The following is a 12,898-nucleotide window of genomic DNA, read 5'->3' on the forward strand; positions in this document are numbered from 1 at the left end:
TGAAACAAGATCTGCATGTGTATAAAAAATAAGTATAATGTGTGATGGTCACAGAATTCAAGTAGCTTCTCCAGTTCACAAAGCTTCAAAGGGGCACAATCTATATTACTAAGCAAGCTTCATTCCAGGGCCTATGCTTCTAACTACTTGGCTATTTTGGGTCCCACCAGAACTGACTATAAATAAAATTATTAATCACCTTAGACAAAATACGAAGAGTCTAGTAAGAGCAGAATCAAAGGATAAGCCATGTTTTGAAGAATGAGTACTAGAATCTATGAGTTGTTCTGCTTTTAATCAGACATAAATTATCAAACAGATGAGGTAATTTCAGAAAAATAAAATAATATGAAACACAGAGAAAAAGGAGTAGGCGTTCATGAAACCATGAGAATTACATTTTTATGTGACCCACTGTAGGAAATGCATTTCACATCACCACCTGTTACACAATGCATGACACGTTACAAAAACAAAAGTTTTACAAAGCAATACTTAGAATCACTATGTGCAATGCACTTTTTTATTTCACTACTTCCTTTCTTGAATAATCCTTATGGTGACGCACGTAATTGATCTCATGATACATAAAGGGGTCAGGCCCGCACTTCAAAAACCTCTCTGCCAAAGGACTGTCAAATTCTGTGCTGCCACTGCCTTTATCTTGTTCGAGGGAGACAATATTAATGGATCACAGCATTCTTTCCAATGAGTCAAGTCTCAGGACCCTTTCCAAACTCATGTTTCTAGGCAGAAAATATCAACCGGAGTTGGGACAAAGACATGACACGTTCACTATCTAAGTTCCAAACAGACAGGGTATAGAGCTAGAGTAGCTCTTTTAGTTACTTGCTCTCTTCATATACTTAGCACTTGCTTTGTAACTGGCACACAAATATCCCCTAAAAAGATGAATCAGTAAATGGTCACTAGGATTAAGAGGGTAAGGTTTGGCTCCAAGAGTTCCTCTGTGAATCTTTTCTCTCCCTCTCTTGTCAACCTTGAAAATGTAAAGTTTTCATGATTCAGTGGTTTAGAATACTGTATGTACCCTCCCTTCTTTCCAAATCCCATCTTGTAATAGTAATCTGCAATAGGCTAGTTGATGTTATCTCTATTACTTTCAAAGACAACTGGTTCACAATGAAAGAATTACCAATTTTTTGGAAGTTGAAAACCATGGATTATAAAGTTGAAAACCATGGCAAAGTTCCTTGTTAAACTGGTCCTGGAAGGAAGGAGAAAACTTGACAGGTCAGGACCTGGGCTGGATATCAGTACATCTATGCTCTCACTTCAACCTTTCAATATGATCAGTTTCATAGCATTACCCCATCTTACTTGTGGGGTAAAGTAACAAGAGAGGTGAGGTCTTAGAAAAAGAGGTGAGGTCACACAGTAAGTGTCTGGCAGAGACAGTACTGAAACCAAGGTATTTCATTGCTCTTTTCATTACACCTCAGCTACTCCTGAAAATGGTATATTAAGTTACAAAGAAACAATGACCAGAAGCCTTGAATCCACTTGAAGTATGTGAATGTAACATGTTATCATACTGCAAAAATAAAACCCAATACCTTAGTAATATACTTCATCATATAACATTATTTTTTCTTCACTGAATCTCTGTTTTTCATTGCTGGGTATATTTTTCTTGGCAGCTGTTAATCTTGGCTCAGACATAAATTCTTACTGCAGACTAATTCAAATGTGTTAAGTCCTCTAACAGAGAGAAAAAAACAAGATTCTGTGTGTGTGTTTATGTGGGTCAAGTGCAAGGGGAAACAATATATGATTTGGGGGTGTGTAGGGCAGTTAAAAGATGTTACAGGCAGAACCACAATTTTAGCCTTCGGGCTCTCATCAGAGGCAGTTATGGAGAAGGAAACGGCAACCCACTCCAGTGTTCTTGCCTGGAGAATCCCAGGGACGGAGGAGGCTGGTGGGCTGCCGTCTATGGGGTTGCACAGAGTCAGACACGGCTGAGGAGACTTAGCAGCAGCAGCAGAGGCAGTATAAAGAAAGGGAGTAGGAGAGAGCAGCATGGGTCAAGTTTAACTCACATTCACCCCCACACAAGTGTACACAGCTTGATAAAGTCACAAAATCTACAATGTGTAATTTGCCCAATCATAATCATGAGTCACTGTAAGAGTTACTAAGAAGGTCATCTGAAAAAGTAATTTCTGCTATAAGTTTACAACAGTGGTTCCTAACCAGAAGCAATTTAGGGAACATTTGGCAATGTCTGGAGACACAGTTTTGGTTGACACAACTGAGTAAAGGCACAGGGTGCTGTTACAGATCCTACAAGGCTTGGACAGGCACCCACAGCAACAAATTATATGGTCAAAATGTCAAGAGCGCCAAGGTTGGGAAAACTTGGTTTACAGGTGACACGGTTATCTGGGCAACCCAACTACGATACTGCAGCTGCCTCTCTGGCCTCAGTCTCCTCATCTGTAAAACGGAGATAATAACAGTACTCGTTTCATGGGGTTGTTGTGAGGATTAGAGTCTTATTATGCAAAGCATGTAGGACAGTGCCTGTGGCACAGGGAGTGCTCACGAAATGTTTTTCATCACCACAAGCATCTTGACTACTATCAAAACTCACCACTGTGCAGGCAGGAGACCCGGTTCAATTCCTGGATTGGGAAGGTCCCCTAGAGAAGGAATAGGCTCCCCACTCCAGTATCCTTGGGCTTCCCCTGTGGCTCAGTTGGTAAAGAATCTGCCTGAAATGTGGGAGACCTGGATTCGATCCCTGGGTTGGGAAGATCCCCTGGAGAAAAGAAAGGCTACCCGATCCAGTAGTCTGGGCTGGAGAATTCCATGGACTGTATAGTCCATGGAGTCGCAAAGAGTCGGACACAGCTGAGCAACTTACACTTTCTCATTGGAAATAATTTCAGAAAGATCTCTATTATAGTAAATCATCCAATCATACTTACAAAATACATGAGCTCATTTGATTCTCACCACAGCCTCGTGAGGAAGGTATTAGATTAGTATTAACCTGGTGGCTCAGATGATAAAGAATCCGCCTGCAATGCGGGAGACCTAAGTTCGATCCCTGGGTCGGGAAGAGCTCCTGGAGGAGGGCATGGCAACCTGCTCCAGTATTCTTGCCTGAAGAATCCCCATGGACAGAGGAGCCTGGCGGGCTATGGTTCATGGGGTCGAAAGGAGTCAGAGACACGACTAAGTGACTAAGCACACAGCACAATTTAACGAATGTAAAAAGTGAGGCAGAGAGCTTTTAAAAGACCTGTTCAAATCACAGAACCAGAAATTAAGTGCTGAGCTGAGACTCAAACACAAGATTCCCAACATTAAAGTCCAAGTCCATTCCCCTGAGTGGTATCTGTAAGTGGGGGGGGGAGGAGGGAAACAACAAAAACCAATGTAAAGAGTCTTCTATCCACAGTAACCTACTTAACTAAGTTACTGCTAGATTAAGCAGGTAACTAGTAAGTAATATTCACTAATTTCCTGTGTGTTCACTCTCATACATGATTATGCAACCTATACGGCTGCAGTCCATGGGGTCGCTAGGAGTCGGACATGACTGAGCGACTTCACTTTCACTTTTCACTTTCATGCATTGGAGAAGGAAATGGCAACCCACTCCAGTGTTCTTGCCTGGAGAAGCCCAGGGCCGGGGGAGCCTGGTGGGCTGCCATCTATAGGGTCGCACAGAGTCGGACACAACTGAAGTGACTTAGCAGCAGCAGCAGCAGCAGTATCATTTTCTAAAGTAGCACAGGTTCTAGCAGCTACGTTGGTTCCCACTGACCCAAACAGAATCATCTGCTATTATTTCTGTAAGTTTCTTTTGTTCTTGTCATACTGTTTCTATTACACTAGCTTTTGGATCCCAAAGATTTTTTTGAAGTATCTCTGGTGACAAACTTGTCTGTTTTGGCTTTTTTTTTTTTTTTAATACTTTAAATTTCAGGTGACTGTCAATCTGTGTGTGTAGTCCCTGTTTTTCATTTCAGGCACAAAAACAGAAAATGATTTCCTACTTTTAAATAGCTTTACTTTAGAATTACTTTTGTCAAAAATCTCACTTGAAATGCTTGGATTTGGCGGTGTCCCAGAATGTTTTTTATATCATTTGCCTCATAACCTCTTTTTTCCCATGCGCATAAAAGGTCTGCTTTTCTGGATTATAACCACTCTGCTCCAATGGGTCTCAAAAGAGGAATTCTGATGAAAAAAAAAATAGAGTTTTAATTATTTTTACTATTTAAATGTCATTTCCCCATTAGTTTCCATTCAATTCCATTATATTTTTACTTTCTTTTCACATAAATTTGTCTAATTTTGTCCTTAACATTTTTGTTTTGACCTCTGAACTCTTTTTTTAAAAATTAAAGTTGTCTTTGTTTCTCTGCGTTTTAATCCCTGTTTTGTTCAGCCTGCAAACTGACTCAGTCCACTCTTTAGCCTGATCTTTTTGCTCTTTTCCTGAGTCCCAACACTGAATTTCAGATACCACAAATTGCTGGCATGAAAGGGGCCTTTGCAATTATCCTGCTCAGGAGTACAGGACCTTTAACTTTTACAAAATAAAAAATTAACAAGTCCCTATCTCTTTTGCCATCATAGAGAGCAGTGGAAGAAGCCAAGGGCAATGGAGAATGGTGCTAAAGGAAAAGCTTAGGTCCAAGTAGTACGAACCTGTAAAACGAAGCGAGGAAGAGAGAGAAAGAGAGGAGGGTGTGGAGGCTGTGTATATGGAATGGTAGTGTCCTCCCAAGGAGAGTTCCCGTAAGGTCCTTAGAAGAGGTACTGTGGCAGGAGGCACTCGAAACTTTGCAAGCAGAGCTGTTAAGATGGACCACACTTCAGAGAGTCTTAGGCAGCTCTGAGGTGTGCCCGCAGTTTACACATCGACAGCTCAGGTGGCTTACCTAAAGCCACAAGTCAATACTATAAAGACGCAGCGCTGGAACACAAGTCCCTTCCTTTACTGCTCAAGCCCACTTTTCACCTCATTCCTTTACTCCTTCTCTGGTGGGTTCAGTTACAGGAACTCTGGTCTAAACTCATGCCTTAATTATGGCAGGCTCTGACAGATTTTCCTTAATCCTCACATCTCCTATAGGGTTTGTAACCACACAAAAGGTCAGGTGTAACAACAAAGAAGAGTGAACGATCATTTACTTAGCGTTCACATCAATAACTGAAGAAGATGTAATTATTCCCATTTCCCAAATGAGGAAACCGAGGTTCAAGAAGGTGCAGCACCAGCTGCACAATTAATGGTAAACTACCCACAACCTGTCTACCACAGTTCAACACGCAAACGCATATTACAACTTTCCTGGACAAGGAAATGTCTTCTTTTCACTCATTCCCTACATTCATTGTTTCAAACAATATTCACTGAACACCTATTATGGATTCAGGGTTCCAGAGGTTTTAACTATATTGCAATTCCAGGGCCATGTTCCAGAAAACAGCCACAAAAAACTGTCTATACAGGGTTTTGAAATGATTTTCAGAGAAAATTTACAAGTCATCTAAAAATCAGGGTTAGCACTTTAAAGACACTACCTATTTCTTTCGGTCACAAACATTGTTACCTGTATCTCTTCTATGTCGTCTGTCAAACTTGGACATGAAAGGCTTTGAACTAGTTCTAAAAAGTCAAGGAAAAAACAAGTGCATTTAAACTGCTATACACATGACTCCCAGGTTTTTTTTAACAAGAATTCCACAAATATTCTGCTTAATAACTGTGAAGTACAGCAAAGTAATCAAGAACAGAGAGGTGGCACAGGAAGGATTTTAGTTGGTATCTCAGTTTCACACTCTTTATTAGCTGTGAACCCTTTATTCTCACCAGGCCATGGTTTTCTTGTCTATAAAACTGGAATAATCATGGTGCCCAGACTGGGCTGGCAACAGTAAGGCTGTTGTGAAGATTACTGCAGGTAATTCAGATAAAGCATATGGAATAAAACATGGCACACAGAAAATGATTAATAAAGAGAGCTATAATTGTCATCATTATTGCTTTGGTAATTAGAAGAACTGGACACATTTTAATATTTGTTTTTGAGAAAAGATCTAGATGAACCCCAACCCTGGCAGTTCTGGAAAAGTTTTGTGTTAGTTCTAGATTAACATGAGTTCTGAAATAAAAGCAGCAATAATAAACTATGCTATACCATTTATAGTCTAATATTCCCAGTATAAACTACATTTTTAGGTGAGCTAATAAAGCCATTCAGCATATCTGTATTTTTCTGAAATATATAGTTCTCATATCATGCTTTCTTTACTAAATTTTGCAAAAAATTTCTACTAACACTTAATGGTTAGTATAATGAACATCTTTAGAAGGAAGATTTACTTTTCAAAAAAATGTTTTTAGAAGTGTTCTTAACTGATTGATAAATTAGTTTTCTAGTATCACTGGTCTCTTTGCCACAATGGAAAGAGGAAAAAAGGAAAAAAGAACATGAGCTGTTACCAACTACTAAGTACTTTTAAAAGGAAACTGACTTCTGTCAAAAGCTTAGCTCATCTTCATCAAGAAATATGATTTCCTGCTATTTCTCCAGACTGTTAAAAAAATCCAGTTGGTTAGTCTCTTATTTTATATTTCTTTTCATTACCTTTCTATATAGCCTTCTTTTGTTGACAAAGATATTTTTAGTACTTTTGGTTGAAAAGCTACAATACTGAAAGAAAATATTATTTGGTTAATTAAATATTTAAAGATTAAGATGTCATATTTTTTCCTCTTTGGTATGAAACTAGAAATTTGTTTCCAGATATTAAAGAGCTATGATAAAATTTTAATTATTCAATTACTAGAAGCAATTAAAATGCTACTTAGCACACATCAGTCCAGGTACTAACCTATAATTTTTTTAACTTCAAATTACAATTCAAACTATTGGTGTTATAACTGACAGTTAATACACAAAGATAGTCACTTAAGAAGGAAATTAACATTACCCTTTTCATTAAAAAATCCTAATTTTAAAAACAAAAATAAATAATAAAACAACATAGAATCTTATCATTATTAGGGTGCTGGCCAACATGCAGCAGCAGCAGTATTTTAAACTATTAGAAGTCAGGCTGTAAGCTATAAATTGTTTCTTTTGCTTTTTTAAATTTAATAGAGTTCCATTCTTACCTATAAAAAGGAAATCAGTTTTGAGTTATAGCACAGAATATCTAAAGGAAATGTCAAGTGACAGTATTACCAGTTAGTTACTTGAAAATCCATTCTAGTTAAAAGCCAGTTAAATGCTAGTTTATAAGGCTTTTCATTCACTCTAGGTAGGTTTTACAACAAAGAGCTCTCACACCCTTCACTGCTTTAGTCTTACTGTTTCTTGAGACTTTTTTTTTTAAGTTAATGAAGTTGAGATGATAGGTAAAAGGTCAGATTTAAACAAGGAAAAAATTACCAGAACCCCACAGGGTTATTTAATGATGATTTTATGACTTGAATTTTCACTCAAACATGCACCGTAATTCACAAATCTCAGGCTATTTTATTTTAGAAAGATTTTACCAGTTTGACTTTGTGAGGGGGACCAATTCTTTACTTGCATCAACTTTTAAACTCCAAAACAGTTTCACCTCAAATGTCTAATAATAATTGGTCTTTACTGATCACTGGATGTCATATTTAGATCAACTAGAAAAGCACTCACACAAGTTTCTGATAAAGGCCTTTCCCAGCTGATTTATCTTATTTTATACATATCCAATTTATTAATGAGGCCAAAGTCCACCTGAAATTTGACAAAGACAACTTAAAATGTCCATTGTCAGATGACACTGGTTTTTTTCCTTTCCTGCTACTCTTTTCAGAATCAGGATTACTTCTAAGCAAAGAGCTTACATGTACAGTACGAGGAAGAAAGTCCAACAGAGAATTACTTCAGCAGTATTGGAACAGCTTTTATGTGACCAGTGCTATATCATCTCGGTCATATTAAAATGTACCATTTTATTGTACTTTTCACCCCTTTCAAATTGTAACCCCCACCCCACCCCCAACACACACACAAACCAGAGAACTACAATGTAAACCATAAGTAATTGAAGATAAGTGAAAAACCTAACTGCATTCTTCAGCCACAGTCTCCTGCATACTACGCTGGAAAACTTATAATCAAATAATATTCTGGGTTTTTTTTTTCTTTCCAATTAAGGTTGAAAGCAGTTTGAACAAGACTACTGCCTATAAACAAATGGCACTAATTTTCTTGTTTGAATGTAAGTCTTTTAACTTCAGCTGTTATGCCCTTGGCAAGGAAGTGGGGCTGAACTAGACAAGACTAAAAGATTTCGTGGGTTTGATTTGCTGTGGATCTGAAGCTGGTTTTGCAAATGGCAGAAGACGGCTACTCCCTTTCCTGCCACTGAAATCAGTGTAAGAGGACAGTGGGGAATCTGACTCTCAGAATTTCTCTTCTGTTTCTGAATTCATGTGGACACAGGCTTACAGGACAGAACTATGCTCAGCCCACATAGCTTGTTTCATTAATCTTCTCCTCACAGTCTTTCCTCTCTCAGTATCTAATGCTTTGTAAGAGGCAGGGCAGATAGAGAAATGGAAACTGGGCCACACAAACTGAATGCCCCCAAGGCCAATAAAAATTACATTTTCCCTTTCCAAAAACATAATTTGTAATTAACATAACCATTCTTATTTTACTCAAAGGATTGGTGCTATTTGTGATTTTAAAATGTAAGTCCCTCAAAAGGGGCATTTCTTTCAAGTGGAAATTATTTAACTTTTATAATACATTTAATTTATAAACTGTCCTCAACTGCTGAATAGCTTGGAAAGTGGTATATAGATAATATTTGATCAAGCCATGAGAAAGGATTTTCAAACCAGTTTATATTTTTTGGTATCCACTGTGTATTTTAACCTCAGTAACTATATATTGGCTAAAAAGTCAATTAGACAATGAAGAAGAAAGCACTAGGGAATCTGATTGATGTGTATAAATCTTGACCCCAAACTCTTCTTTTTCACCCTTTCCTTGCTGCAAACCAACACGCACGTATGCCATAGCCATGCTTGGATTTCCAGCCCCCTTCATTCCAATCCTCACCAAAAATATTTTGATAATTGCCTGGACTACACACATAAGATACGGAGAAAAAAGTCTCCATACTCTTGAATAAAGCAAACACATTAAGGAGCTTATACTGCACCAGTGCAATAACTGATTTACTTTCTATACAAAGGTTTTAAAGAGGACAAAATTTTAAAGTACTCAAGTGAAAATACACTTCAGAATAGAGTTCACATTTCATTGTTTCTTATTTAAGACTGACCTACTCTAGACTCAACAAGTTGTTTTTTTTTCCTAGTCTATAGAAATATGTTTCAACAAAAAACAGACTTTCTTCTCATACAAATGTTTAAAACACTTAGGAGCTTACTCCTAAGGAAACAATCTATTAAATACATGAAGAAACTGTTAAAATACAATTACTGATTCTTTTGCTAATTTAAGATTTCAAAGAACTAGAAAAGAACTCTTGAAAATCATATCATTATATGTATTGTAAAATGTCTTCAAAAAGCCATTTGGTCTTAAAGCTAGATTTCATTCCTGAAATGCTAGTAATCAGGAATTTAATCTACTTTCTTACAGTTTAAATTTGATGGGACCCCATGGATGTTTATATGTTAAAACTACCTAGATACATTAAATGAAGAAAAACCGTGGCAATGTAAATTACATTAAAAATTTAATGACACCTACGTCATTAAGTATCAATGTCCTAAGTAAAAGACATCTTACAAATCTATTAATAAAGAAAACTGTCAATGTAAATTATTTAAAGTACTTGGAATTATCCCAAATAGCTACCAACAAAATGCAACTATAACTTAAAAATTTTAAGGTAAATCAAGATAAATATTTTTTAACCTGAGTAAAAATCACATGCAGAAAAATTCTATTTCATTCAGTTTAACACTGTTCACTTGAAGATTTGAGATTTACAAGTATGCATTCTCATTAAAGTTTTAAAAGTATAAGTACATAATTTTATGCTACCTTTTAATTTTACTTCCTCAAGCGTTCTAGAGCTTCTAAAATAGTTATTCAGTTATTACACTGTACAAAAACAATACCTTTAACTTTTCTTCCCACTTGCATTTTAAAAAACATGCTCAAGAATAAAGCATTTTATACCTCCCTTCTTAATCATCTATTGAAAAATTTAAAAAGAGCCAACAGTTCACATTATCAGTCCAAGCTTTGTGTCTGATGCAGGCTTTTCAGAGCTATAAAACTTCACCTAGTGAATAACTACTTTTTAAAGGAGCTTCTTGAGGGTTCCCCTCTTTTACCTATTATGTAGGCAATATTTCCGCCTCTACAACAAAGTCCTAATATGGCATAAATAAAGATAAACATCACATGCTGATAATTCCATAAAGTCTGGTAATTCTACGAAGATAAACACAAAAAACTTTCATTTCGAGGTCTATAATTCTACTTATGCGGTTTTTTACACCCAAAGTTACGGAAGTTGTTCAACTTTCAAGAGGCTCTATCACAAATTAAGAAAGGAAGTGAGGGCGGCAATAGTTTTTATGCACGGGTTTAAACCACTGTTACTTTTATATCTATCTCTTAAAATCAAGATAAAGGCCTTCAATTAAGGATTAATGTCTGGAAACCATGAAAAATAAGCAGTATTAGGCTTGAAAAAATAATCAGCATTAGGCTTGAATAATAACTTAAGAGTCAGTCCCTCCCCCAACCAAACACAAAACTCCACAACTAAATCTAAACTTGGCTGTCAATTTCTAATCAAATTTTTACGGATTCAAGCAACATTTATTTAAAAGAAAGTATAAAGCAGAATACTGTTCATATTTTTGTCCATGAGAGAAACATTTTAATGCAGAGGTAATAAACTCCAGAGGAAAAAAAAGTAGGATCCTTTTCCTAATTCACTTCAAAGCTGCCTGGGATTTCAATGAACAAAGCTGAAAGGCCCGACTCCAGAAACTAGAGTTCCCTGACGATGAGGGGTGTTCAACCACAGCCTCAACTCCAACCCAAGTGTAGGTCTTGAGCTGTCACTCGTAGTCCTAATACGACTTAACGCAGGAACAAAAACGGTCCCGCAAGAAGCCGGTTAACAGGTCACTTACGCTCAAGTTTTCCTTAACTTCTCCCCTGCCAAAGCGGCATTAAACGAACGTCTCTTGTCAGGTTTTTCGCGACAGCCATTGTCTCGCTGTAGGTTCGCTGGCTCTTCCAGCAGTGAAACACTGCTGGAAACGCCAGGATTTACAAAGCATCATTTTCCCACCTGTATGAGGCGAAAACAAACTCTAATCCTACCAGGAGGGGATGTAATATACACGCCCAACTTCTCTTCACTCTAAGAGGGGAAAGCCGCGCAAGTTGTAAAGCGGCAGTAATTTTAAATAGCAATTGGGCTCTCGAGAAACAGCAGTGGTTGAAAGCTCTCGCTCCGCACTCGCCACTTGAACCCACATATTTCCTTCTTCGCGGTTTAGGGGACGAGAGCGACGAACCTAGGACTTCGGAGATCCTGCTATGTGGGCGAGAGGCGGCGGCGGCTCTGCGCAGAGCCAGGGCCGCGGTGCCCCGGGAAGCGCGGGACCCGGCCGCAGCATCCTCGCTCGGGCGCCCGCGGCCCTCGGACCCGGGCGCGCGCTGCCGTGTGCCAGGCCCCGAAGCTCCCTCTCGACTCGGAGTTCGCCTGGCTTCCCGCGCGTTTCTCGCTTACCTGCCGGGAGGGCTGGGGCGCTAAAGCTCCGCGCCGCCTCGCGGGGGTGGGGAGGGGGCCCAAACAGGGGCGGCATCCCGCTTCCCCTCCGGTCGCCGCTTCTCCTCTTGGTCCGCGCGTCTTTCTCCTCTCGGCGCCGGACGCGGAACCAGAGCGTCCCTGGCCGGCGCCCCAAGTTGTGCGCGAGTCGAAGCCGCACGCGAAGCACCTTCAGGGAGGCCGGCTGGACCCCAGAGACCCGGCCTCTCGTTAGCGCGGGCGCGAGCGGATACCCCGCACCTCCGCCTGGTCCACACCTGCCGCCGCCGCCGGGGCCGCCGCCGTCTCCGCTCCTCCCTGGCTCCGCCCCTTGCCCGCCCCCCGCTCCGGCCGCTGCTGCCGCCGCCGCGGCCGCGGCAGGGAGGGGGCGGGAAGCGGCTCCCAGAGCCCGGTGCGTGAGCTGGACGCTGCGCCTCCTCCCTGGGGCTGGGCGGACCCAGGTCTCTACACTGCAGCGCGGCTCCGGAGTGCCGGAATCTGTTGCGGGGGAGCGGCAGCCTTTTTCGGGTGGGAGCGTCTCGCGGAGTCAGGAGAGCTAAGGAAGGGAGAGAGTGCCCACCTGCGTGAGCCGGAGCTTCCCCGTGCGCTCGTCAAATCCAAACTTAGCCAAATGCACAGCGGAAATGCCTCCTAGGTCGGACCCCTGCACTTGCAGGGGTCTTCTAAAAACCTGGCTGATAGAATGGGCCCCTGGTGTAATTTCCTTTAGAACAAGCGGGGAGCTTTCCATCCCGAGTGGCCTCTCCCCTATGCGCAACGCTGTAGGTGCCTCGAGGCCCGTCTCCGACGCCGTCTCCACCGTGCAATTTTTCCAGGTGCCCACCCTCGTCCAGATTTGATTTCGCCCCCTTTTGGACAGCCAGGGCTCTCTGAACCTCTCTATAGGCCTTGCCTTTGGGTGAGAGAGCTTTGTGAAATGCAGCGGGCCATCTCCAAACACTGTAGTTATTTTTATTGTACTCTATTCATTTTCAGTACTGTCGCCTAGAATCAAAGGGATTTATGCTTCCCTAACCCTTTCCACTTATGTTTTAATTCCTTGAAGGTAAAGGCTGTAATAAGTTGCTCATCTCTGGAAATT

The 12,898-nt window shown here is 40.2% G+C and overlaps 1 protein-coding gene across 1 annotated transcript in view; it reads right to left on the reverse strand.

Moving 5' to 3' along the window:
- LOC138432392 (uncharacterized) overlaps window positions 1–12,547 on the reverse strand; it is an 88,239-nt gene extending 75,692 nt beyond the window's left edge. The window contains exons 1-2 of the mRNA XM_069573737.1: window positions 12,377–12,547; window positions 11,779–12,334 (exon numbers count right to left, since the gene is read on the reverse strand). Coding sequence (XP_069429838.1) covers window positions 11,779–12,334; window positions 12,377–12,547 — 727 coding nt within the window. The remainder of the gene's footprint in view (window positions 1–11,778; window positions 12,335–12,376) is intronic.
- Between the last annotated feature and the right edge of the window lie 351 nt (window positions 12,548–12,898).

The sequence above is a fragment of the Ovis canadensis genome, chromosome 2, assembly GCF_042477335.2.
Source record: "Ovis canadensis isolate MfBH-ARS-UI-01 breed Bighorn chromosome 2, ARS-UI_OviCan_v2, whole genome shotgun sequence".
Taxonomy (NCBI): Eukaryota; Metazoa; Chordata; class Mammalia; order Artiodactyla; family Bovidae; genus Ovis; species Ovis canadensis.